The sequence below is a fragment of the Papaver somniferum genome, unplaced genomic scaffold, assembly GCF_003573695.1.
Source record: "Papaver somniferum cultivar HN1 unplaced genomic scaffold, ASM357369v1 unplaced-scaffold_55, whole genome shotgun sequence".
In the NCBI taxonomy this organism is placed as follows: Eukaryota; Viridiplantae; Streptophyta; class Magnoliopsida; order Ranunculales; family Papaveraceae; genus Papaver; species Papaver somniferum.
In genome coordinates, this window is record NW_020648193.1 from 272,890 (window position 1) to 300,273 (window position 27,384).

Here is a 27,384-nt window from a genome sequence, read left to right on the forward strand (position 1 = left end):
TGCAATAATATCAAACCCAGCACTGAATTTCTTAATGAAAACACATGGACAAATAACATTATTAGTATATCCCTCTTTCAGCAAGTATTCACTGAGGCGATTATACCACATTTTACCAGATTGCTTTAGTCTATATAAAGATCTTTGAAGCTTTATTGAGTATACACTTCGTTGTACGGAATTATTTGCTTCAGGTAAACGAAATCCTTCAGGGAGTTTCATATAAATTTCACTATCAAGTGACCCATAAAGATAAGTTGTGACTACATTCATAAGACGCATATCAAGCTTTTCTGAAGTTGCAAAACTAATAAGAAACCTAAACGTGATTGCATCCATAATTGGGGAATAGGTTTCTTGGTAATCAATACCAGGTCTTTGTGAAAAACCTTGTGCAATGAGCCGAGCTTTATATCTTACAATTTTATTTTTCTCGTCGTGCTTTCGTACGAATACTCATTTGCATCCGACAACTTTTACATTTTCAGGAGTTTCAACAAATGGACCAAGAACTTTACGTTTCTCCAATGAGTTAAATTCTGCTTAGATTGCATCCCTCCACATTGGCCAATCTTTTATACGTCGACATTCATCTAAATATTGTGGTTCGGGATCATCAATATTTTCTATGACATCCAAGGCAACAGTAAAAGAAAATTTACTATCAGGAATAATTGTATTCATATTCCAGATTTGTTTTGTACCAACATAGTTTATAGACATCTCTTCGTTTTGAGGTACATGTGCTTCTTTAAGTGCAACTTGTTCAGAGGTATTTGATTGATCAATTAGTGTTTCAGATAGAGTTTCTTTTTCCGGAATGCCAACTATTAATCTCCTTTTCTGCGGAACTGAATCTTTTGCACCAAGAGGTCTTCCACGCTTTAAGCGTATCGTGGACTGATTTGTTTTATCGTGATGTCCATTTTGGATACTTACTCTCGCTGGAGTATTTGCAGCAGCTATATGTGATTTCGTTATCTTACATGTATCAGTAAATGCATCAGGCATTTTATTTGCAATGTTTCGCAAATGTATGATCCTTTGAACCTCAATTTCACATTGATTTGTATAAGGATCGAAATTGGCTAATTTTTGGTGTATTCCATGAAATTTCACGACGTTCCTCAAGCTTTAGCTTTTCTCCCCCTAACGACCGGAAATTTGACTCATCAAATTGGCACTCAGCAAATCTTGCCTTAAAGACATCTCATGTTTGAGGCTCTAAATATCGAACGATAGATAGGGATTCATAGCCAATATAAATGCCTAGTCTACGTTGAGGACCCATTTTTTGTCTCTGAGGTGGAGCTATAGGAACATATACTGCACAACCAAAAATTCGAAGATGGAAAATATTTGGTTGATGTCCATGTACAAGTTGTACGGGTGAGTACTTTTGATAGCTGGTGGATCTGATATGAACCAATGATGTTGCATGTAAAATAGCATGATCCCATGCTGTAAATGGCAATTTGGACCTTAAAATTAATGGTTGGGCAATCAATTGTAAGATCTTAATGAAATATTCTGCTAGACTATTTTGAGTATGCACATGAGTAACAGGGTGTTCAACATCGATACCAATCGACATGCAATATTCATCAAATATTTTAGATGTGAATTCACCGGCATTATCAAGATGAATAGTTTTGATAGGAAAATCTGGAAACTGAGCTCGTAGTCTAATAATTTGTGCAAGAAGTCTTGCAAATGCAACAGTACGAGTCGAAAGTAGGAAAACATGGGACCATCATGTGGAAGCATCAATTAGAACCATAAAATAACGAAATGGTCCACATGCATGATGAATTGGACCACAAATATCACCTTGAATTCGTTGCAAGAAATTAGGTGTTTCAATGCCAACTTTCATCAAAGATGGTCTAATGATTAATTTTCCTTGATAACAAGTGTTACATGGACAATCTGTAGTCGATAATACTTTTAGACTCTTTAGGGGATGTCCATGCGAGTTTTCTATACTCGACGCATCATTGTTGATCCCGGGTGACCTAAACGGTCATGCCAAATTTTGAAAACACTGGGATCAGAAGTCTTCGAATAATTCACAAGATGTGATTCAATAAGGTTTGTATGATATATCCAAGAAGACAAGGCGGGGAGTTTTTCTAATACTTGTTTCTTTCCCGAGACAGTAGTATTAATACATAGAACCTCTTTGTTAGCCTCATTTGATGTCTCAGTATGATACCCATTAAGACGAATGTCTTTAAAACTTACTAAGTTTCTTTTAGACCTTGGTGAAAATAAGGCATCACGAATGTGGATTTTTGTACCATTAGGTAATATTCATAAGGATTTTCCATAACCCTCGATAAGATTAGATGTCCCTGATATTGTACTAACAGTAGCCGCAGCTAAAGTTAAATAGGAAAAAAATCGTTTGTCATGAAGAATTGTATGCGTCGTGGCACTATCCATAAGACATGTAAAGTCACCATTTGTTGTAAACTTGCCTTTAATAAAATCCATAATCCTTTAGAATAAAAAAGATAATAATGTAAGTTGAGAGAATAAAATTATAAAAACTAAATCAAATTGCATTACTAAAGAAAAGTTCAACAAACTGACTAAATTGAAATACTTGATAAGCAACTAGCTAAAACAAAGAAAAAACTACCTAAAACAAGACAAACATTGTCACTTATTGAAAGAAATACTACTCAATCTAGTGAAAAACTAATTAAGAATGAAAGGAACTCAAACATCATTAAAAAATGATTCGATGTCGTCAAACTTATTGTTATTTTCTTCAACCATATGGTCATTCAGATCAAGATAGGCAAGATCTATTGGTACTTCATACTTGGCAAAGTTTGTTTCAGCATTATTCCCTTTTGCTTGAATGAAAGCCTTGTAAAGATCAACAAGGTGATTAGGCATACGAGAAACCTTTTCCCAATGCCCCAACGAACCACAACGACGACATATTGATTCATTGTGCTTTTTTGAATAGTTTTCAGAGTTTTTGCCTTTTGGTTTAGGGAATATATTATTTTTCTTCCCCTTATGATGATGAGAGTAATGACCACCCTTCTTCTTGTAATTGAAGTGTTTAGGACCTAACCAATGTCCATGCTTTTTCCCACGACTTTCAGAAACAGTGTCATTCACTTCAGGAGCAGGTGCTGAGCCAGTAGGACGATTTTGATGATTCCTTAACAATAATTCGTTGTTTTGTTCAGCAACTAATAGGCAAGAAATAAGCTCAGAATACTTTGTGAAGTTTCTCTCTCGATACTGCTGTTGAAGCAATATATTTGATGCATGAAAAGTGGAATATGTTTTTTCCGGAAGGTCAGAGTCCTTCATAGTTTCTCCACATAACTTTAGACGAGAAACGATTTGAAAAAGTGTTGAATTGTATGCACTTACACTCTTGAAATATTGTAAACGAATGTGCATCCACTCATACCTTGCACGAGGGAGAATTACAGTTTTCTGATGATCGAAGCGATCTTTGAGTTCTATCCACAAAGTGTACGGGTTTTTCACCGTAAAATATCGGGACTTCAAAGCCTCGTCAAGGTGATGACAAATAAAAATCAAGGCCTTTGAGCGATCCTCAGAGGATTCATTGTTGCCAAGGACAAATGTGTTTCCCAAAGACGCGGCACTAAGGTGCACTTTAGCATCCAAAATCCAGGATAAATAGTTCTTTCCATTAATGTCTAGGGCCATAAAGTTCAATTTGGAGAGATCTGACATTGTCTGAGATTTAAAAAAAAAAAATTGTTAAACATATTATAGTCAATTAAAGAAATGTAATTGTTTGAACATCATACATATCATATTATAAATAATATATATTATGGAGTCAACAGAAGAAAATAAAATAAAAATAAACACATAACAACAATTGAATTTAAAATGAGGTATTGTACGTGATTCAATGGAGAAAAAAAATTCTATATATACAAACATTAATTCGGAATAAATAAATAAATTAGTAAATATAAGTACCCATCATTAGTACGATCGTAATAAACCTTTTTGTAATGTGATTGATGATATCTCGTTTTGTAATTCGTTGATATCAAATAGATATAAAAATAAACATTATGCATTTTACCTATTTGATTAGGTATATGTATATCAATATTATCTGAAAATAAAACCATATTCTCTCTATTTGATTATAGATATGGTTACAAAAACCATACCGATAAAACTAGAAAGATCCTTTTGTAGAAAAAAAAATTAACAAAAATAAATAAATAACTATGGTTTAGAGAAAAAAAATTATTTACCAATTAGCTGGTAGAGCAACGTGCTAATGATGTGTCGTGAAAGAATAAAGAAAAGAAGTAGAAAGAAAAAGAAGAAGAATTTCTTATTATGTGTGTGAGATTACAATACAAATGCTCTCTATTTATAGGGAAAAGAATATGAGAATTTACATGAGCATTTACAATGACATTAAGGCATTCACCCATTTACTACATATTACTACTAGTGGTGGTGGTTACAAAGTAAAGAGGGGAGAGAGGAGGTGAAAGGGTGATGGTGTAAGTGTTGTGTAAATCCAAAAATATGTTATTCCATAACACATCCAACTTTTTTCTTTGATATGTAAAATTGGTATTAGCATTTGGTTAGTTTTTATGTTTTACTTATTGCTACAGACCTGCTTGTGGATTTCTATAGGAAGTCTGGTAAGCGGAGGCTAACGCTTTGCATTGATACAACTATGAGTAATTACACCATCTTGCTTTATCTTTTTCGTTCTAGTTACTGTTCGTCCATGTTTATTTTTGTCATGTTTGATTTCAGGGACGTGGTTAGCAAGTCCTAGCTAGTTTATCCAAGTTCTGAATATTGAGCTAAGCCAAATCATAGAGGTGAGGTTTTGATTGTTGATCACTCTGTAGCTAGTTGTTTGGTAGACCAAATATCAGCATTAAGTTTTATTTGTTTCCGGAGGCCTACGAGTTTATGGAAAGTGATTCTTGCAAGTCCCCCGACAAGAAATGGAAGCCAAAGTTCATAGTGATTGTTGCGCAGAAAATCATCACACCAAATTCTTTCCGGGACGAATATCCTAATAATGTTCCACCTGGTTAGGGTAATCTATGAATCACTTTTAGGTTATTTTTTCCCTATATTATTATAAATGTTGTAACATATTTTCTGCTTCTCAGATACAGTTATCGACACACAAATATGTCATCCCCATAAAAATGATTTATACTTATGAGTACATGCTGGAATGGTAGTAAGTTCCTTGCGTACCTAATCACCACCGTTAAGAATCCCAATAAACTTGACTCAATTAATCTTCATATATGTTATAGGGTAGTTAATATTAGATGATCGAGGGAACTTGATGAACTAAATTTTCAGCATATTTTTTGGGTTGCTAATAACATCTTTGTTCATCAGAAAACACATTGAAGAAATGTCGCACATATCAGCTGGAAAAAGATGTCAAAAAAGGGACATGATATATGTTTTTTCTGATAGGACTTCTCATCTTCTTTTAAAAGTTAATGTCCTTTTTTGTTTTGCACGCATTTTGTTACAGGTGTGTGATTTTTGTTTTCAGGCACATCCAAGCTTTAATCCTGATTCCGCCACTGGTCGTAAGGTTTTCATTAGTTAAAAAGAGAAAACAATTAAAACAAACGACTGGATGCGGACTGAAAAAGACAATTCAAATGTAATATCTTATGTGGATACAATATAAACCCTAGATTTATGAATGACGAGCATTAACATTCTCTTCTTGAAGCAGTACCACCAATATAACTGTGCTACTTACGGTAAACTGATTTTAGATACTAAATTTAGTCCATACATATTAAGAAATTACTTTTCAATCTCCCAAAGTTGATAAGTTAGAAAATATTTTGCGTATAGAATTTCAATAAGGATTTTTACGTCCCAGTGCTTTTCAAAAACAAAAATAAAAAAGCAACCACATTCTGCTGCTACAAACTAATATGTATATATAATCCAATAAGTGGGTATAATCTAAACCCTAATTTAGGAATGACGAATTTAACATCTTTTCTTTAAAGAAGTTCCACGAATATGATTGTGTCACCTAGGGTGGACTGATTTCATACTCTAATTTTAGTCTAACTTTATAACATGTATGGATTCCTATTAGTGCATTTGGATGCACATCCAGAAATAACTTTTTAACTTATAAAAGTCAAAAAGCAAGAAGTTAGTTTGAGTGTAAAATTCCAAAACGATTTCTAGAAGCAGAAAAATCGACTTTTTGTGAAGCAAAATATTTCAGAAGCGGAATTGTATCCAAACACACCATGGTGTTTGGATGTACACCCAAAAGTTGCTTTGGACTTGTGGTAGTCAAAAAATTAGATGTCAGTTTGACAATAATTTTTCAGATCAACTTCTAAAAGCAGAAAAGCCAGTTCTCAGAAGTTACTTTTTTGAATTTTAAAAGTCTACAATCAAAATTTAGTGCGAGTATAAAATTTCAAGAAAATTTCCCTAGTCAGAAAAGTTAACTTATGACTTTCAATATTGATTTTCTCAATTCGGAAACAATAAAAATGAACCATATTCCACTGCTACAGACTGATAAATATTCCAACAAGTACACCACAAGCAAAATGGTCATCTTCCAAGGACATTGGAGAAAAAAGGAAAGCAGCTCCGTAAGAGCACACACAAATATCATGGACTGGATTTGGTGTCTGGTGGGCATTTTCAAAAACCAAGATTCTCAAAGAAGTTTTGCTATTATCGGAAAGAAACAAGGACATAACAGTAAATTCCATATTTGGACTCTTATCCTCTTATTCCTTGACTCAAATTCGCTCTCCCATACAAGACGACAAACAAAAAGAAAAATCCTTCCACTTCCGAGAAAAAATCCCAATAAATTTTCTCTCCCTCCTCATCCCATTTTCCGCGCCCGTTTTCTTCTTCTACTACTTATTTTCAGTTTTTTAGGGCTTTCAAACTATGAAATCTCAACCCTAATTTTTCGGTCTGTGATTGATTCATCTAATCGATGATGACAAGTTCTTCTAATTCGTCTTTGTAGAAAATTTGATATCAAAGACTTAAAGAAAAATAGAACTTAACTCAAACAAACTTCTCTTGAATAGATATATATTGACTCATGGCTTAACAGCCTATTTATATGACTAACAAACTTGACTCTCAAGTAAAAAGACTTTCCTAACATAATAAAACTCTAACAAAGAAACTTCTAGAGAATTCTCACGTAAAACAAACTCTAAAAACAGTAAAAATTGTAACTCAAGATGACTTCTAAATTCCGTACCACGTATCAACAATACTTGTTGATCCATTCACTTCATGTCAATTGTACCAGTTGATCCAACCAAAAACTTGTCAACTCTCATAGTTGATCCATATCATTGTATCAACAACTCTTGTTGATCCCTTCTGTCTTCTTTATAGTATCTTGGTTTATCCTACAACATCCTCCCTTAAACCAAGATACTCTTTGCTAATCATTCCCAACTTTCCACGTAAGTAAATGAAAGTATTAGACTTTAAAAAATTGGTGAAAATATCTTCAACTTGCTCTTGAATTTCACAAAACTCCACCGTTATCTTATTGTTACTTACAAGATTTCTGATGTAATAAAAGTTAATATCAATGTGCTTACTCCTTTCATGAAGCACAGGATTCTTAGTTAATGAAATTATTGACTTGTTATCACAAATTATTGTTGCTGGTGTCTTCTGTTCTTGAAACAATGACTTCAACATCATTCTCAACCACACAGTTTGTGTAGCACAATTGCTAGCAGCTATATGCTTAGCTTCTGTTGTAGATAATGCAACAACCCGTTGCTTCTTACATGACCAAAAGAAAAATCCTATTCCTAACTACTATCCATAACCAGATGTGTTCTTTCTTCTATCTGTAGCTCCATCCCAATCACTATCAGTGAAACCAACTAATTTTGGATCTTCTGAAACATTATAGAGAATCCCCAAAATTGTTGTTCCTCTAACATATCTCAGAATACGTTTTGAATCTTGTAAATGTGATTGTCTAAGTTCTTCCATAAACCTACTAACTAATCCAACTGCATACATAATATCAGGTCTTGTAGCAGTCAAATATCTCATACATCCAACAAGACCTTTAAAGTCTATTGAATTCACAAGTTTTCCTGAGCCTTCTCTTGTCAACTTCAATCTCTCTTCTACATGTGTCAAGATTGGATTGCAATTATCCATCTTGAAACGCTTTAGTATTCCTTTTGCATATCTTTGTTGATTGATAAAAATTCCTCTTTCAGTTTGTTGTACTTCTATGCCAAGAAAATATGACATTAAACCAATATATGCCATCTCAAATTCCTTCACCATATCCTCCCTGAATTCCTTGATCATCTTAGAACTGTTTCCAGTAAAAAGAATATCATCCACATACAAACATACTATAATATGATTGTCAAGAGTATCATCTTTTAAATATAAAGTATGCTCATGTGTACATCTTGTAAATCCTTTCTTAATGAAATAAGAATCTATTCTTGTATACCAAGCTCTTGGTGCTTGTTTCAAACCATACAAAAATTTGTTTAGCTTGTATACTCCATTCTCCTTTACCTCCATAATGTAACCTGCTGGTTGTTCAATATAAACTTCTTCTTCCAAAACTCCATTCAAGAATACTGACTTAACATCCATCTGAAATATCTTCCAATGCTTTTGTGCAGATAAAGCAATTATCATTCTTATTGTATCAAGTCTAGAAACTGGTGCAAATACTTCTGAGTAATCAACTCCTTGTCTTTGTTTATATCCTTTATCAACTAACCTTGCTTTCAGTCTATCTACTTCGCCATTTGACTTGTATTTTATTTTAAAAACATATTTAACACCAATAGGTTTCTTCCCTGGTGGAAGTTTTGTTAATTCCCATGTATCATTCTTCTCAATTAACTTCAGTTCTTCATTCATATCTTGAATCCAACCTTTTTCTTTTGATGCTTCTTCATAAGTTACAGGATCACAATCTCCAAACAATGCAAAGTTCACAATATCCTCATCAATATCTTCATCATCTCTTAATATTACATAATCATTCAACCTAGCATGTATACATATTTTCTTCTTGGTCTTCTAGTTTGTTGTTGTGGTACTGCTTATGTTCTTGCTTCTTCATGATGTTCTTCAACATTGTCTTGAATCTGCACTTCTTATTCAACTACAATTGGAATTGTTCTGACAGCAGTTGGTGGATCAATATTCCTTGTTGATTCAGTATGTGGATCAACATTCATTTTTGACCCAGAATTTGGATCAACATTGTTTGCTGAGCCAGTATTCCAATTCCATTGTGAATCTTCATAAAATATCACATCTCTGCTTATAATTATTTTTCATGTCTCTGGATTAAACAACTCATATCCTTTGGTTACTGAACTATAACCAACAAGAATACACTTTTCACTCTTGTCATCCAACTTCTTTCTAAGTTCTTTAGGTACATGTGCATGCAATGCACCCAAAAAAACTTCAAATGTCTTACACTTGGTCTTGCACCTCTCCAGGCTTCTTCTCGTGTCATATTAGTCAAAGAATTTGTAGGACATCTATTAAGTAAGTAAACTGTTGTATCAACTGCATATCCCTAGAAACTCTTTGGTAAATCTTTTGTTCTTCTTATAGTTCTTGCCATCTCCATTATGGTTATATTCTTCCTTTCTGCAACTATATTTTGTTGTGGTGTATATCTTGCAGTCAATTGATGTTGAATACCATATTCTTCTATGAATTTATCAACTACATTGTACTCTTTTCCTCTATCAATTCTTAATATCTTGATATTCTTACCAATTTGTTTCTCAGCATATGCTTTAAAACTTTTGAATGCATGAAAAGCATCATTTTTTTGTTTAAGCAAATAAACCCATTCCTTTCTACTAAAATCATCAATGAAAGTTATAAAATAATTATTACCTCCATGTGAAGTTATTACAATAGGACCACAAAGATCACTATGAACAATCTCCAATTGTTGATAAGCTCTTCTGGCTTTGTTGACTGGGAATGGATCTCTGTACTGCTTTCCAAAAATGCAATTCTCACATCTTGATTCAGGAATCTCAATGAAAGGTAAACCAGATACCATCTCTTACTTTGCTAAGGTTAGTAAACTGTTGAAGTTCACATGCCCTATTCTCTTGTGATACAACCAAGAATCATTATGAACATGATTACTATAACACCTTTCCTTTTGATACTGAATATTCAAAGAAAACAATCTATTCTTAGTCATTTGTACTCTTGTAATAAGTCTTCTAAAACGATCTCGAATTGTACAAACACCATTGAAGATGTTCATAGAATAACCTCTTTCAGATAATTGACCCATACTCAAAAGATTTTGATACAAACCTGGTACATAAAACACATCCATAATATATGTTTTTGCACCATTCTTCAGAACTATTCCAATCCTTCCTTTTCCCATAACTGGAATTGTAGAATTGTTTCCAAACTTCACAGTTGAACGCACTGATTCATCAAGATTATCAAACATATATTTTCTTCCACACATATGATTACTACAACCTGTATCTAGATACCACTTATGTTGAGGTTGTTCTTCAGGTGTATGACAAGCCAACAACATATTCTCAAGCTTTCTTTTCTTCTACATCTTCTTCTGGACTTTCTGCTATATTTTCTTTGAAATTTGCTTCTTAGTTATTATCAACTGTCTTTCTTGGTTTTGAACACTCAGTAGCAAAGTGTCCAAAATATCCACAATTATAACATTTAATTTTGCTTCTATCCATTGGTTTTCTTCCCTGATAACCTACATTGTTAGATCTTCCATTATTGTTATATCTTCCTTGAAAATCTCCAGCATTAGGATTTCCTTGATTGCTACTCCATCTAACTTGACTCTGAAGTGCCTCTTCAACTTATTTTGCAGCAGTTGTTTTGTCTAACAGTCTTTGTTCATAAGCCTGTAATGAACCCAATAGCTTATTAAGATTCATAGTTGTAACTGAGTTGCATTCTTCTATGGCAGTAACCTTTGATTCATACTTCTCATGCAAGCTTCTTAAATTATTCTCTAAAATAGCTGAATCTTCTATAGTATCACCATTGGCCTTCATCTCATTAACAAGATTCAGTGTCTTTGAGAAAAAAATCTGAAATTGTTTCAGTTGGAGAGTTGTAACTGAGTTGCATTCTTGTATGGCAGTAACCTTTGATTCATACTTCTCAGACAAGCTTCTTAAATTATTCTATACAATAGCTGAATCTTCTATAGTATCACCATTGGCCTTCATCTCATTAACAATATTCAGTGTCTTTGAGAAAAAATCTGAAATTGTTTCAGTTGTCTCCATCTGTAATAATTCATATTTTATTTTCAAGGTTTGTAATCTAACCTTGTTGACCTTGTTAGATCCCGTGTAATAGCTTATCAAACCATCTCATGCTCTTTTAACTTCTTTGATGTAGATAACTCTATCCATGAGAGACTCATGAATACCCTGATGAAGAATATAAGTAGTTTTGCAATTCTTCTTTCTGTTATCATTTAGCAGAGTTAGCGTTGCTCCTTCAGGTACTACTCCTTCTGCTGGTTCAGCATAACCCTCTTTTACAATATCCTATACCTCCTGGTATGTAAAAATATTCTCCATCTGTAACCTCCAATGTTCAAAGTTTTTTCCTTCAAACACTGGTACTTTAATTGAACTTAAACTCGTCATCTTCTTCAACTTAACAACTCATACCCACAGCCCTAGAACCTGATACCAGTGCTCAGATATCAGATGTAGAAAATCTGATATCAAAGACTTAAAGAAAAACAGAACTTAACTCAAACAAACTTTTCTTGAATAGATATATATCGACTCATGGCTTAACGGCCTATTTATATGACTAACAAACTTGACTCTAAAACATTAAAACTTGTAATTTAAAATGACTTCTAAATTCCGTATCAACAATACTTGATCCATTCACTTCACGTCAACTGTACCGGTTGATCCAACCAAAAACTTGTCAACTCTCATAGTTGATCCATACCATTGTATCAACAACTCTTGGTTACAATATCTTGGTTTATTCTTCAAGGGTCTTCTACTTCTACTTCCAATAATCCTCCGTTGTTGGGTTACGAGAAAGCATGTCGATTACGAATACGCTACATTACTCCGTGCTTGCCGTTACCTTCACTTCCAGTTTTCTGTGGTGCTCTTGATCAAGAACTGAGATTATATGATGAGACGACGGCAGCGAGTGTAAATAGGTCGGCGAATCGGAATGATGTTCTTGCTCAAGCTACTAAGATTGCAGATCTACTTAGACACACTGATGTTTCTTACTTGTAAGTTCTCTTCAGCTGTTCCAATGAATTAGGTTAAATTTGTTTGTAACTTGCTTACTGTGATTTTAGCATTTCAATTCGAAATTCCCGTTTTTTCAAGTCAATTTTGATTCTTACACAAGATTTGAAGCTGTAGAATAGTAATTATGTTGAGAAATGCGTCTAATAGGAAGTTGTTGGGTTGTTGTTTTTGTTTGGAGTGTTTGGAGTCGGAACCACTGTAATGATGCTTGAATAGATTCAAATATAAGCTTTAGTAATTGTCATTTAGGTTAAACTTTTTTGTAATATGCTTACTGAGATTTTAGCATTTCAATTCGTAATTCCTGTGTTTTGAAGTCAATTTGATTCGTACACAAGATTTGAAGCCGTGGAATGGAAGATAATACTCGAATTTTGAGTTTGAGGTGAACAATTGAAGATAATACACGAATTTTGAATTAAAATTATCTGGTATATTGCGTCATATATAAAACAAGGGCAAATTCAGACCTAGTTGTAACATCTTGTGTCTCTCCTGCTTATAGTTGCTATTGGCAGTATGTGGGAACTTGTACACCATGACTGCATTTCAGTTTACAATTATAGCATTACCTAGTACCTGTCCTATTATGTTTTTTCTTCTCAAGTCAGTGTGAATTAAGATGGAAGTGCAAATTCACTCTGGTTTTTAATTTTCCTGTGACCCCTTGTGAGATTCTGGTAGACATGTTTCCACAGAACACACAGTTAGACATGCTGTTGTGACATGATATTTGCAAATAATAGTGGTATCGAGTTGGCACTTCCTTATTTTGTTTTCAGTTTTTTTCTGTCTAAAATTCTCGTTACCGCTTCTCTCTGTTACTGTGAATAAAGTAGTAAATCATAGGGAACCATAATTCAAGGCATGTTGAGCAATAATTTAACAGACTAGAGTAGTTCAACGATCTCATGGAAAAGTAAGGGGCATATACCAATTAATCGTGTTACTTTTCTAAAATTTGCAATCTTTTTATGCCCCAGAAATTGTATGCCTGGCTTCTCATTGTATACCCGAGTAGCACTTCATGTGCTAGTAACTCCAATTTGACATAGGAAGGTATCATGTGCACACGTCATCAGTCTCCGTCGGGTCAAAATAAATGGATCTCACATTTTGAAGATCATACCTTTTATTTTTCCTTGTACTTTTTAGTGAAAGATGGTGAAAGCAAACAAAGAAGTAGAAAAAACCTACAATTATTACTCATAAGTTTTTATTGTCTATGCTAATTGTGTTTGGTATTATCTGATTTCCACTGCAGGAATCTTAGAGAAGGTGTTTCTTCTCTGTCCCGTAGTTCCACGGAGCCTTCAAGCCTTTATCACCAAGTTCTCAAATATGATTCTGAAGCATTTGAGTACTCCATTCCAGGTAACAATAGTATTTCTTCTGCTCACTTTCTAAGCTGTATCAATTTACGAATTAAGTTGTTCGTTCTGCTCAAGTTCTTTTTTTAACTTTAGCATTTCATAGTTTCTCATCTTCAATCTAATTCTTGTTGTTATTGGCCTCAGTTTCTTAATGGCTGGAATAGGAGCATTACGTGAAACAATTCCATGAATTTGTAGATAAATGTTATGCAGAATAACTGAATTAGGACTTTGAATTTATTCACATAGGTGCTGCACATTATCTTAGTGTAGAAATTTTCTGCATATAGTTCTTACTTATCCTTATCATATAATTTAACATGTTTCTTTAATTCCAATTTTTGCTCTTTCTTATTTGTCATTTCCTAGAAGAATGTCTATGACTCCATGTTGCATAGGTGAACATGCATTTGTTTTGGGGAAAGTTTGGAAAGTTGGATTATGAAATTAAAAGCTATACCTCAATATTTGTTTCCTTGACTTGCACTGAACGCTTTCCGTTTTTCGTCCACAGTTAATCATGTACAGACATTAACTATGGAATAGCGATCTGTTTCATAGTCACTTTGCCATGGGACAAATCTGTTTCCTACACAAAACACCATAAAGTAAATTAAAAAAAAAAACAAGAGAGTAGAAATAAATAATTACTCTGCTGATCGTATACTGTGCTGTTCAAGTTTCTCAGGTCTTTTCAAGGAGTGGAATCATAGTAGTTTGAGACCTGAAAAAAAAAACGTTGAACAGAATGAACCTTCTACCAGTCAGACAAAACATGAAGGAGCTCTTAATCATCAATCTGGCAGAAATCGTGCTGATGTGGGTCTTTATTTTACTCTGCCAAGAGATTAATTCCACATTACTCTTCTCCCTCACATATTGAACTAATCACTGCAGGGCGCTCAGGCATCTGTATCTTCCAGAAGACAGAAAGTCAAGAAGAAAGGAAATGATGATGTCTCCTTAACCCAGCCAGATCATACTGAGGTTCAAGGTTGGTTTCGTCCATTGGCAGTCTCGACGTAGAATGTGTTTTGTTTTAAATTTTGCTTTTGTATCGGGGTAAATGATGTTGAATGTTTAGATGGCATCATCAGAGGCTATACTGAGAGATTGGAGGAGCTATGCAGCAGCGCAGAAACTTTGAATGAAGATCAAGATGAAGCTGATGCACAGTTGTTATCTTCAACTGATTTAAAGTTACTTGTTAATGGTACAATGACCATCCGCGGAAAGAAAATCCTGCATTTGGTTCCTCTGGATATCCTTGTCAGGCTTTTAAGTGTTCTTGATCTTCTAATTCGTGCAGCTGAAGGTGTATCCCTTGATGAAAACGAAGATGTAAGTAATACATTGAAGCTTTGATTTGAATTATTTGCTTTTAATAGAGGCGTTGGTATATAGGAAGTACATGTACATATGAGTCTGCTTCCATAGGGAATAGAGGCGTATATGCTCCTCGTGTAGGCATTGTACGTCTCTTGTTTTTTTTTTTTTTGATTGTATCTTTTAGCATCTTGATCTACTAAGCATGTCTTGTTTGACCTCTTCTCTAAGTTACTGTTGTAACTTTGTGTATACCAGCGGCAGACTAAATAATTGGAATGTAGGATTTCTTGATTGGTCTCTTTCTTTTTCTTTATGATTCAATTTTTCATTCTGATTGAAATGTCTATAACTGTCAAGCTGGCGTGGCTGCTCAAATGTGATTTGATATTCTTGAAAAGTAAAAGTTTGTTGACACATCCAAGACTTCTATCACAATGAATATGTTGGTGTAGGTTGTGTCTCATACATAAACCTGTTCATTTTATCTTACAAGAAAACCATGGACCTATACTGTGGATTAGCGTGCACTTCTTTCGTTTGATATAATTTATACTCTTTCCAGTGTGATTCAGATGCTATGTCGTTGGTAATTTTTGCCTTAGAGTCAATCCACGCAGCTTGAGCTGTGATGACTCATCCTGACATGCCAAAGCAGCTATACAAGGAAGAGGTATTCTTGATTTCCTACTAGTTTGTTCACTAGATTTATAGTTCCTTGCTGCTGTGCATGTTATGCACTCTACTTAGCTTATTAGAACGAGGTTATCAAAGTTTTCTGAGTCTTTCCTCGTATTTTGTCAATACCAGGTAATTGAAAGAGTTCTAGACTTCTCTAGGCATCAGATTATGGAGAGTATGCGTGCTTGGGATCTGTCATATCGTGCTCTACATAAGCCAAATGGAAACGGCCCTTATGATGGTAATGCTTCATCTTTATATTATAACATGTTGGCCTTGAAGTGGCCATATGGTCTATTTGAATCGACTGTATTTTATCAGTTTTGAATCCCCTTTCCTCTGAAAACTGAAAACTCCCTTTTTCTTTATCATGTCTCTCGTATTTAAGGAGGAGAAGATGAAGAAGAAGGTGTTGAATTTGGTTCACCTAACAAGAAGAGACGTGGTAGTGGAAGTGTTAAAGGAAGGAGGCCAACTGGAAAGTGGAAACAAGTGGGCTTACCACTGTTACCTTTATTTCTAAGTTTATACGAATTTTATACCACCATTTAGTATGTCTAGATCTCAGTCAGCTGTCTTCTAACTTAACCCTGCTTCCTTATATTAGGGTGACTGCTACTGTAAACGCTGTGCTTTAGAAACTTTTTACAATTCTTGGTTTTCTTAGAAATCTACTGTCAATCGAGCGCCTTCCTAATAGCTGGATTCTACAATTAATAAAGACCAGTTTTTCTACGTTCTTGGTTGATAATTGCCAGCTCTTGCAATTAAAGGCTATTGGTTTAATTTGTGGCGCAATTTGTAATTCTACTCTCCTGAATTTTTTCTTTTCAGCTGCTGGCTCGTTCTACTGTTAAGATGTATTCGTAGTTCAGTGTAGGTATTTTCTGCATAACCACAACATAGGAGCTATCTGATAGATGAAGCAGTTCAGCTGCTTTGGAAACTACCATTTTCGAAGCGCGCCTTGAGAACGTACCTTCTACCCGATGAAGAACAAAGGCAGATTCTGATGATAACTGCTCTGTTTGTCCAGGTGGTTCAAAGTAGTGCAAACCTGCCTGTGATATTAAGACAGGCATTAACTGTTGACTCTATCTCAAATGCTTCAGTTGATGTTTGTTATCCCACCAAATGCAGTGAAGCTTCCACTGAGGCATGCTGTCTTTTCTGGACTCGTGTTCTTCAGCGACTTACAACTGTAAAGACTCAAGATGCATCTGAAGTTAAAGTTATTATTGAAAATATTGTTATGGATATGCTGTCGACTTTGAACTTACCTGAATATCCAGCATCAGCTCCTATTCTTGAGGTGATAAATCTTATTCCCAAGGTTACCACACAAGTAGCTTCTGTTTCTGTGCTATTCAAAATTGTTTGCAGGTTCTCTGTGTCTTGCTTCTTCAGAATGCAGGATTGAAATCTGAAGATGTAGCTGCGCGTTGTCTGGCCATTTGACCTCCTTGGAACGATTGCTGCAAGGCTGAAACGTGATGCCGTGTTTTGCAGCAGGGAAAGTTTCTGGATTTTACACAAGTTGGCTGGCGAAGATAATGCTGATCAAATTTACCCAAGAGATGTATGTTCTATTTGTCTTATGGAAGAAGTAGAAAAGCATTCTTATGTCAGGACTGTCAAAGAATGTTTCATACAGATTGTATGGGAGTTACTGAACGTGATGCTCCTTCTCGGGGTTGGTGTTGTCATTTTTGCCTGGGAAAGAAGCAGCTGACAGGTCTACAATCTTATCTAATATATATTCACAATGATGATGTCAGAAGGAACTTGTTCAATACAGAAGGAGCTCCTGAAGCTTCAGGGTTGATTTCACTAACGAAAATTGTTCAGCAACTGCTTTTAAATTACATGCAAGGAGCTGGTTCGACTGATGATGCACACCTTTATGCCCGCTGGTTCGTATTTCAGGCAATTGATTTCTGAAATAGTTTACTCTTACTTTGATGTGATAATCAGGACAATTACTTGCAGGTTCTATCTTTGTCTTTGGTACAAAGATGATCCAAAATCTCAAGAAGCTGGCTTACTACCTCGCGAACTCCAGTGGACATCAACTGTTGTTTCTTCATTTTTAACAAGAGAATCAGCCAAAAAAATATCCCTAGCATTTGGGCAGCAAAATTCTTTTTCTAGAGGAAATGATAAGATTCTCTGCATGCTTCTTGTAAGTATATTTATGTGCTGGATTTTTTGCTTATATTCTTAAGATTGGGCAATGGCTGATACCTTGATGGGTAATTGCTTCAGGCGAGTCTAAGGGAGAACTCTCCTGGGCCAAAGCATTACGTGCTGTAAGATCATTTCTTCTTCCTTCGAATACATTTGATTTTTTAACCATGATGGTGATGATTTTCTGTTGTGCCAGTATTATTGTTTTCCTGCCTTACTAGTTTTCATATCTGGAACAGGTCAGTTTGATTGTTGAAGCCGATCCAGAGGTCTTATGTGAAAAACGTGTTCAATCTGCTGTTGAAGGAAGATTTGTGACTCTGTGCGGGAAGCTGCTTTGGAACTTGTTGGGAGGCATATTGCTTCTCATCCGGATGTTGGTTTAAAGGTAGTTGAAACGAAACTTTCTGATACTATTGTCAGCATAACATAAACAACCCGTAATCAAATCCTCTTGTTTTTTTGAAGTACCTGATTTGGTGCCTGAGGATGATTCTCCTGCTGAAGATTTGAAGTTACCAATAAAACCACCTCTAAAATTTGATCTTATCAACCCACCATCAACGTCACCATTGCCACCTCTATGACCAGCACTGCTATTAATATTAATCTGATGGTGATCATCTTCTCTTTCTCTTTTTTGTCCACCATGATGAGTTGGAGTAGTAGTAGTATTACCACCCCAAGGTTGGATGAATATGAAGAAGTAGAAGGTGATGAAACAGAAACAGAAACACTAGCAGTATTAGTATTGTTATTATTTGATGTAGATCTTATAAGATGAGCACTTAAATCAGATGTTGATGAACCATAGTTATTAAGCCAATGATGATGATCACCAATGAAACTGCTTGTGTTAAAGCTGATACCATAGCTGACATCTCTCTTGTATTACTATAACTCTCAGAAAACATCGTCATGCCCGCCGATTCCGCTCACTCTGTTTTGCATTCTTTCTGTATGGTGGATCCAACACTCTGCTCTCCAGCATCTGATCCATCTCAGTTTGTTGTTACTCTCCAGCCATACCTGAAGACCCAGGTTATTTGCTTCTTCCACTTTGATTTGTTTCCGTTAAAATATTCTGCTGATTGAATATTCTCAACTAGTGATGCATCTGATAGTCATAGATAGTAATCTTTCTGTCAGTTTTCTTATTTTGCAGCAGTCCCTCCTTAATGGTTGTGATTGAGAGATTCCTAATAGAGATCTTTGTTACACTCTATAAAACATGTTGCAGAAGTTGCTTCTTATCGCTCTTTCATGAGTATCTGAATTTTAATATGTTTAAAATTAAGTTAGCAAGTTAAAAAAGCCACCTGTTGAAACTTGAAAGGTACTCAAAAAGAGAATCCGGAAAAAACAAACATGCATGGACCAAGTTGAAGTAGTATAGCTAGATATGTGTTTCCCCTCTCCTCTCTTATTATATCAAAGTAAGCAGGTTTACATTTTAAGTTCGAGAACATAAAAAAGTAGTAAGTGGGACGTGCCCCTGTTTAAAACATTTTAGGCGCTGCCACTCACTTCTTTCGTGATTGTAGGGTGATAATCGAGCAGTAGCTCAGTTGCTTGAAAGCATAATCTTTGTTATTGATGCTGTTCTGCCTCTGCTCCGTAAGCCACCTCAAAGTGTTGCCAAAGAACTTGAACAGGACCTTAAACACATGATTGTTCGGCATTCTTTCCTGACAGTTGTCCATGCCTGCATTAAGTACTTACTTCACCTTGTTATATCTATCTGTATCAGGGAGTTGCTTTATTAATGAGCTCTAATGTCTCATAACCTCTGAATCTATTTGGCATAATATATATACTAATTTGATGAGCCTGAGCCTAGTTAACATACTGTCTTAAGTTAAGAAACTGTCTATCAGGGAGTTGCTCTGTTAATGTGCTCTAATAATATAGATACTAATTTGATGAACCTAGTTAAGAAACTGTCTTAAGTTGGGTGGAAGCCTCTAGTGCACCCGAGTCGTTTGTGTTATGCTTCAAATATGTGAATAAGTTGTTGGCACATCCATTAGGACATTACAATTGTTACCTTGCAAAATGTATAGATTTGGAATTGACGTGTTGTAATTATGCTAGATTTTTCATTGTTATAAAGGGCCTCCAGTATTTCGTTTTCATGTTTCTGAAGTTTTGATGAAGATATACGTAGTCAGATTCAGCGGGTGGTAGAGTGTCAATAAGGCATGCTACGGTTTTTGCGGAACCAAGAACCACTTCCTGAACCCCGCTGAAAAACAGTGCTTTACTTCACTACTGTCATTATGGCAACATAAAAATAGTTGAGATATGGTCTCAAAGTCATGTTTGCACGTTTTTGTAGATTCAATCTTGTATCCTGTTACCACAATCTAACTTGGTTTTATTACTTCCAGGTGTTTATGCTCACTAAGCGAAATAACGCAAAAAAGGTGGAACCTTAATTGGATACCTTATGCAGGTATTTCTTAAGCGTTTGGACACCCTTGGAGATGATGCCAAGCAGGTTAGACCACACTTCATTAGGTGTTTTATGAGTTCCGACTGTTCATATTTGGTTTGGACAGTTTTGGAAAATCCACCTGGGTCGCCAAATAAGGGAGATTTGGTTTACCATGTATAGTCCTAGCTTATTGCGAACGACCAATTGGTTGTATAGAACAGCATATCCCATGCTTATGCTTATGTATATGTTTCTACTCCAGTGACTTTTAGCAAAATATTATTCTAAGTAAGGAGAAAAAGTTGTCTTCTTTATTATTTTCAGCAAGTGGGGCGGTCTCTCTTTTGTCTTGGGTTGCTCATCTGATATGGTAGCAAGTTAATGACCACATCTGACAACTAAAACATACTATTTGACAAGAGCCTCAGTTCGCTCATGAGCTACTACCTCTGTTCTGAAGATTTTGTCATTAAAGTCCGAGCACTACAGGTTTCTCACCCTTTACAAGTTTGCATAATCCGGCAGATTTATATGCTTAGAAGTTTCCTGTAATTCTGTAGGCATTAGGTTTTGTTTTGATCGCCAAACCTGAATATATGTTACAACGAGAAACTGGGAAGATCTTAGAGGCCACACCAGCACCTGGTTCTAACGACCGACTTAAGGTATGATTTCCACATCAGATTACCAGTCTGGTCGTTACTTTTATTCTTGTATTGTAACCAAGTTAAGGTTCAAAATAAAATTTCCGCTTTCATGTTTGCTTTTTATTTCCACACTCATCAATTCTCTATGTTCAATACCAGATGCAAGCATTGCAAAAAGTATACGAGTATCTTCTGGACTCTGAAAGTGAAATGGGAACAGATAAGACAACTAGTAGTACCACAACCCAGTATGCAGACGCTGCACAAAATGTTCCTGTTGCTGCAGGTGCTGGTGATACGAACATCTGTGGAGGAATAGTGCAATTATATTGGGACAGTATTCTGAAAGTATGCTTGGACATGAACAAACAAGTTCGTCAATCTGCTGTCAAGGTTTGTATCCACCAACTCAGGGTGCACGCTCTAGTATGTACTGCGATATATAGTGACTTGCTGTCTGTCCTTTTGGTATGGGTTTGTATCCGCCAACCTAGGGTGCATGCTCTAATATTTACCGCGATATACATGGACTTGCTGCACTATAGGGATGGGCTTTTCAGGTAATCAAATTTCGTGATGTTTATGTGTTTTATTGATTTTTGTTTCTTTGACCAGATTGTAGAAGTGGTGTTGCGTCAAGGTCTTGTTCACCCAATTACATGTGTTCCACATCTAATAGCACTAGAAACAGGTTTGCAAGAAGTCAACTCAAAATTGGTGCATCATTTGCTAGCAAACATGAACGCAAAGTAAACCCATCAGGATGTTTTTAGTGAATTCTTGTCAATTATTCAGTTCAATAAACATGGTGTCTTATCAGGTTATCATGTTTTGTAGGTATCCGTCTTTCCTTGGGAGCCATTTGGGTGATGGACTCCAGATGTCATTTTTCTCTCTCCAGTCGATGACCCTACATTCCGTTGAATATCCAAAGGAGAAAGGGTCAGGGATCATTAAAGGGAAAGCTGATGGCAACTCTTTTAATTTGGGAAGCTTGGAGTTTCTAGAATTCACAGGTGAATTCGAGGAAACCGTATTTCCAGGAACAAGTTTATGTACTCCATCGTACACGAATTTGAATCCGCAAGCTGCAGGATATCATTGAAAGAAGCATTCATTCCATTCCTAAGGTGAGTGCCGCATTACATGACTGGTTCTTTACATTATTTACTTTTAATCTTAAAATTATCTGCTTTTGCTTTTTTAGGTATAGCACAGAGATCCTTGCCTCCCTCCCGTTCACAACTCCTGATGATCCCCTTTACTTGATATATTCCGTTAATCGAGTAATACAAGTGAAAGCTGGTGCCCTAGAGGCAAATTTGAAAGCCTTGATTTTTCGGCTCACGGAAACGGGCACTCAAACAACTCCACAAGAGAACGGAAGAATTCAGCAGGATGCAACACCATCTCCTGTCTCTAGTAACATTACAACGGAGGATTCAAAAAGACACTCTTCGACCTCAAGTGACTCTGGTGGACGCAAAATATTCAGGTATTCTCAAAAAATAATAACTCGTATGTATTCTAACTGAAAAAAAAAGTACCTCATTAGGTGGGCAATTGGTTATTTTTCTTCTATTTGATACTTAATGTCCTGGACTTATGTCTTCCTTTGCTGATTTAAAATCTCTTCACAGGTTAATCCTTTAATATACAAGTACAATTTTTTGTTATGTTCGGAACTGACGCTTAGGTAATCAATACTGGTTGATTGTCAAACTGCAATAGCTTTGCAGCTCCTTTTAAAGCTTAAAAGGCACCTAAAAATCATCTTTAATCTAGATGACGCTCGATGTCAGGTAATAGTGCCCGTATTGTCTTTTCCATGATATTCTCGCTTTAGCAAAAGCAGTCTTTTTGTATTGAAAAATTTATTCAACTTCCCGTGAATGTATTTGATAACTTCGGTTAATTTCTTAAACAGGCATATTCTCCAAGTGAACCTTTGAAACCATTCTTCTCAACATCAGTGAGATACGTAAAAACCTACCCACCGCTTCCGAGCAATTTGTGGAAAGATACCAGGTAAAGAACATGTCCCCGTTTTCTTTTAAAGCTAGTCATATCTGTTTACCATCCTTTATCATCTATCAAAAATCCCACTATTCTAACTCCACGTGTATTGGTTTCGTCTCTGTAAAGGAATTTAAGGCAGCTCTGAAGGAAGACATCATGGATTATTCAATTTATACTTGTAATATCAAACGAAAATGTCCACCTGCCAGAAGTTCTAGAGGCGGGAGATCTGGTCGTGAAACAGGATATTATGACGAAGATGAAGATTATGATGATGGATACGACAATACCAAATTAAATAACAGCGGCCGGAAAAACAATAGTGGTAGAGGGAGAGCGAGACAGCGGCTGTAAAGCTGTTCAGTTGTAAGTATATATCGGAGAAGTCCAGGAGATATGGTGGAAATGGGTTATCGGAAAGCAAGATAAAGAGGGAGCCGTGAAAAGGCTTTTTGTAGTCTACTGCTTTTTTATGTTCTGTATTTTTTGCCAAAAGCACCACAGGAAAGATAATGCCTTCGTTTCTCTCAAACAAGAGTTTCTGTCGATCTTTATTTTATTTCTATAGTTTCTCTTGAATCAATATCTTAATCTTTTATATCTGTATCTTTTAAGGTTCAAAAATCTTAGTTTTGAAAATCCTTTCGATTTAAATGAAGAACAAATCAACGACCATCTCAACACGTCGGCACTTATGTGTTGCCCCTTCTGTTTTGCAGTACTATATGAGATTTCCGTAAGTTCAGAATCTGGTCTCCTCTCGGTTCAACGTCAGCCTGCACACCCGTAATAGTGCTAGGTATGATATGAGGCTATCAACGATGGATCATCAATATTCCAAGTCTCTAGGACATGAAGGTTATTATGTTTGGGGGGTTTCTCCTGTTCGCTGGATGAACGCGTCATTCTTTGCCTCGATGGGGTTCTGGAATGGACAAACATGAGGTGTCTAGGGGTTGAGAAGGATGGTTTCAGATTCTGTGCTGCCTCACTCACGATTGAAGTTCCTCACTATTGAAAGAAAAAAAAAACTGAAAAAGATACATTTACAGGCAAAAAAAGACTTCTAGAAAAATCCCGCATAACGATCATTTAAAATAAAACTTGCTAAGAGCCTTCCCACCTCTCAAAAATTCTGCCAGGATTTTGATATCACAATAATCAACTAATCCTCGTTATGGGTTCAACGACATGACTACAGTAACGTAAGTCCATAACCCAATCTCTGAATGGAAATCATCCATGAGTAGTATACATGGAACCAACAACAGTAAGTGTACCAGACATCATTTGAAAATCTGTTCACAACCACACATACATAAGAACCTGGCAGAACTTTTGAAATACTGAAGTACTTGAAGTAATCCATATGAAGTAAGGAAAGTCAGGAGGTAGAGCAAATGTAGTTTTTCCAGTCCCCTTTTATCACCATGAGGGGACTAGGGAAAACAACCATAGCAACACCATTTAAGATTCATGTAGATGAGCAAAAATTATTGACGGACTATTCTAAGTTTAAACTAATGGGTGCGTGAAAAAGCAAGTTTAAACTAATGGGTGCGTGAAAAGGCAAGACTGAAATCATACTATGTCATGAAGGACCACCAGATAAAAAACAGACATTCAAATGTGAGGCAACATCAAATGGCAGCAGAAATGAAGTCTAAACTATGAGAATATCAAACTAGAATATTTCACTGAACTGGGGAAAGGAAAAAAAGCAGTAAAAACTACTTGCAAGCAAACTTTAACAACACAAAAGCCGCCATATGTATAAAGATCCAAAAACTATGACTCAATTTCATGTCTTTCATCGGTCTTACCCTTAAATCTGTCTAACCAAATAAAGTAACTAAATATCCGGGGTTCAGAAGGAGATGCAAGTAGTCGAGAAAATCCACCAACAGAAAAAACTGCGAAACTGCAAGAGAATCACTGAGCCACTCACGGAAGACATCGAACTCTGTGTAATCGCTGTCTGAGATCATAGTTTGGTACCACGCCTTTCCTGCAGCCCTGATTGCAGCTAACTCCTTCAAAATCAAAAACGAATAAGATTAGTCCATCAAGTTCAAAAAAGATCAAAAGTCCAGACCAAAAAATCCAAAATAGATTTAAAAAAGGATCGTATGTACAATGCTAAGAACATGCCATATGCTATATATTAGTTGGTACAAACACGTTGAAAGTCCAGGCAGTAACTTCCAAACCAAACTGGTAGAAACACTTATCAGTTTGCTAAGGTATTTGTCACTTCATAACGAAGATCAAAATGGACAAAGTTACCAATACTAGACACTTGCAAGTAGTAAAATTAGGGCATATGTAGCATGTATACATCTAATGAAACAAATATGAGGTGACAGATTACAAGACATGCTTTGTTTAGGCATAAACTTACAGTTTCTTACTGGATTGTAGGAGCCTCTCCAAGCCTCCGCAAGAAATCCACTGCTCGGGGTTGGTAAGTAAGAGGCCTATTGGCGGAGATCTTCAAATACCTTTCCACTTTTTTTTTTATAACCATACCGTCTTTAAGTTCCTTCAAGTCTCCCTTCAGTCCATTCTCAGAGGTTGGAGATTGATTGGCTGCGTTTTTCATTAATGTTTGAACCTGAACCAAACTTTCTTTTATGTTCAGAATGTCATCCTTGAGTTCATTCTCACTTGTATGAGATAGATTGGATAAGTTCTCCATAAAAACTTCCACCCCAATCAAACTTTCTTTTATATTCTTCAGTTCAAGCTTCAGTTCACTCTCACTTGTAGTTAAAGGTAGTTTGGCTAGGATGGAAAATTGCATGAACTCTGGCAAGCTAACTCCTACAACTACAAGTGAGAGTGAACTGAAGCTTGAACTGAAGAATATAAAAGCAAGTTTGATTGGGGTGGAAGCTTTTATGGAGAACTTATCCAATCTATCTCCTACAAGTGAGAATGAACTCAAGGATGACATTCTGAACATAAAAGAAAGTTTGGTTCAGGTTCAAACATTAATGAAAAACGCAGCCAAGCAATCTACAACCTCACTGAAGGGAGACTTGAAGGAACTTAAAGACGATATGGTTATGTTTATTGATTCCAAGTTTATTTAATTGAATTAATTCCTCTATTACCGTTTCACTGTTTCCAGAGCTTGCATCTGCAATGAAGGTGACAGAGAAATGCGACAAATACAGTTTCGGAGCTATTGCACTTGAACTCTTATCGGGTACTTCCTTTTGCACCTACAGTCTAAAGGACATGATGTATTGTTAGTCCCCCTCTGCCTCAGAGAGATGGGATCTGTAACAATCAGCGGAAAGAAACAGGAAGTAGAGCCACTAATTAGAGAAGCTCGTAACTCTCTTCGGATTCCTTGCTCACCTTTGCAGATTACCAGGCAAACTTTTGAAAGGAGGTGAGCTGAAGCAGATAGCAACCAGATAATGCTAATGATCAACCATCTGCATCGAGTTCTAGCGGGGTTTCGGCCATTGCAAAAACGTTATTACTTCCCAGCAGCTATGTAGACCAAGGATTCTGAGCTGGCTTCTGTGCAGGAGTTGGCAATGAAACTGATCCAGAACCGGAGCAACAATCTGACGATGAATATGAGAACTAATCTGGTTCCTTACTGAATCCTTCCAAAACAGATGTTTGCTCTGCTTCACCACCATGCATTTAAAACTTTCCTTTCCATTCGATATCCTCTGTGATCAAAAAATAAAAGTTAATTATCTCTATCAGAAAACTAATATACAAAAATGAATCTAAGTGAGAAAGATTCATTGGATATATGATTAATTTGACCAAAGATGAACAAGATGAAAATTATCAGCAGTAAGTACTTAGTTTCACCAATAGAAAATTGAACCGATCGAAAGATATTTGATTGTTCCAATACAAATCGAAAACGAAGAAGGTGAAAACACCCAACTGGTAACCAGATCTAGATTGACTTTTGATGGTTGCAGGAGAACGGAGAGAGACCTAGAAGAGACGTGAGAGAAAGAAACAAGGAACGGAATTTAAACAGGATTAATGCTATCCTTATTAATAAACCAAATTTTAGGGTAGGTGGCAGGGTTTAGACTTAATCATCTTAATTAGACAAGATGGCCCAATCCTTAATAATATCGATTTTGATTTTGACTGTTTACCACCTGTACTGGACGGTTTAAACTAGTTCTTCTTTTGCTTTTTCTCTTTTCAAAAGAATGGGCGGGTTCGATCCCCCAAATCTCAAAAGTTAAATTTTTCTTCATTTACTTTTCGAAAGTTTCTAGTTTTGCCTCAAATCTTGAACATGGTAACGGTTGAAAACAATTTTTCCTCTTTTCTCTTTTCATAGTAGTTTTTCCCAA

The 27,384-nt window shown here is 35.8% G+C and overlaps 1 protein-coding gene, 1 long non-coding RNA gene and 1 pseudogene across 2 annotated transcripts; 1 reads left to right on the forward strand and 2 right to left on the reverse strand.

Annotated features, from left to right (window-relative positions):
- Positions 1–2,724: 2,724 nt before the first annotated feature.
- On the reverse strand, positions 2,725–3,732 carry LOC113343155. Its single transcript, XM_026587442.1, has one exon. It carries the CDS (start codon positions 3,730–3,732, stop codon positions 2,725–2,727), a length of 1,008 nt encoding a protein of 335 aa, XP_026443227.1.
- An 8,211-nt stretch (positions 3,733–11,943) lies between these two features.
- On the forward strand, positions 11,944–23,655 carry LOC113343157 (annotated as a pseudogene).
- Positions 23,656–24,683: 1,028 nt separating this feature from the next.
- LOC113343160 lies at positions 24,684–27,047 on the reverse strand. The gene is made up of 4 exons (XR_003357070.1): positions 26,869–27,047; positions 26,405–26,730; positions 25,440–26,272; positions 24,684–25,071 (listed from the first exon to the last, which is right to left on the reverse strand). It is a non-coding gene; the product is annotated as an uncharacterized LOC113343160 (long non-coding RNA).
- Between the last annotated feature and the right edge of the window lie 337 nt (positions 27,048–27,384).

Coding starts and splice junctions, on each gene's coding strand:
- LOC113343155 (XM_026587442.1), bottom strand. CDS start 3,732: ATGTCAGATCTCTCCAAATTGAACTTTATGGCCCTAGACATTAATGGA.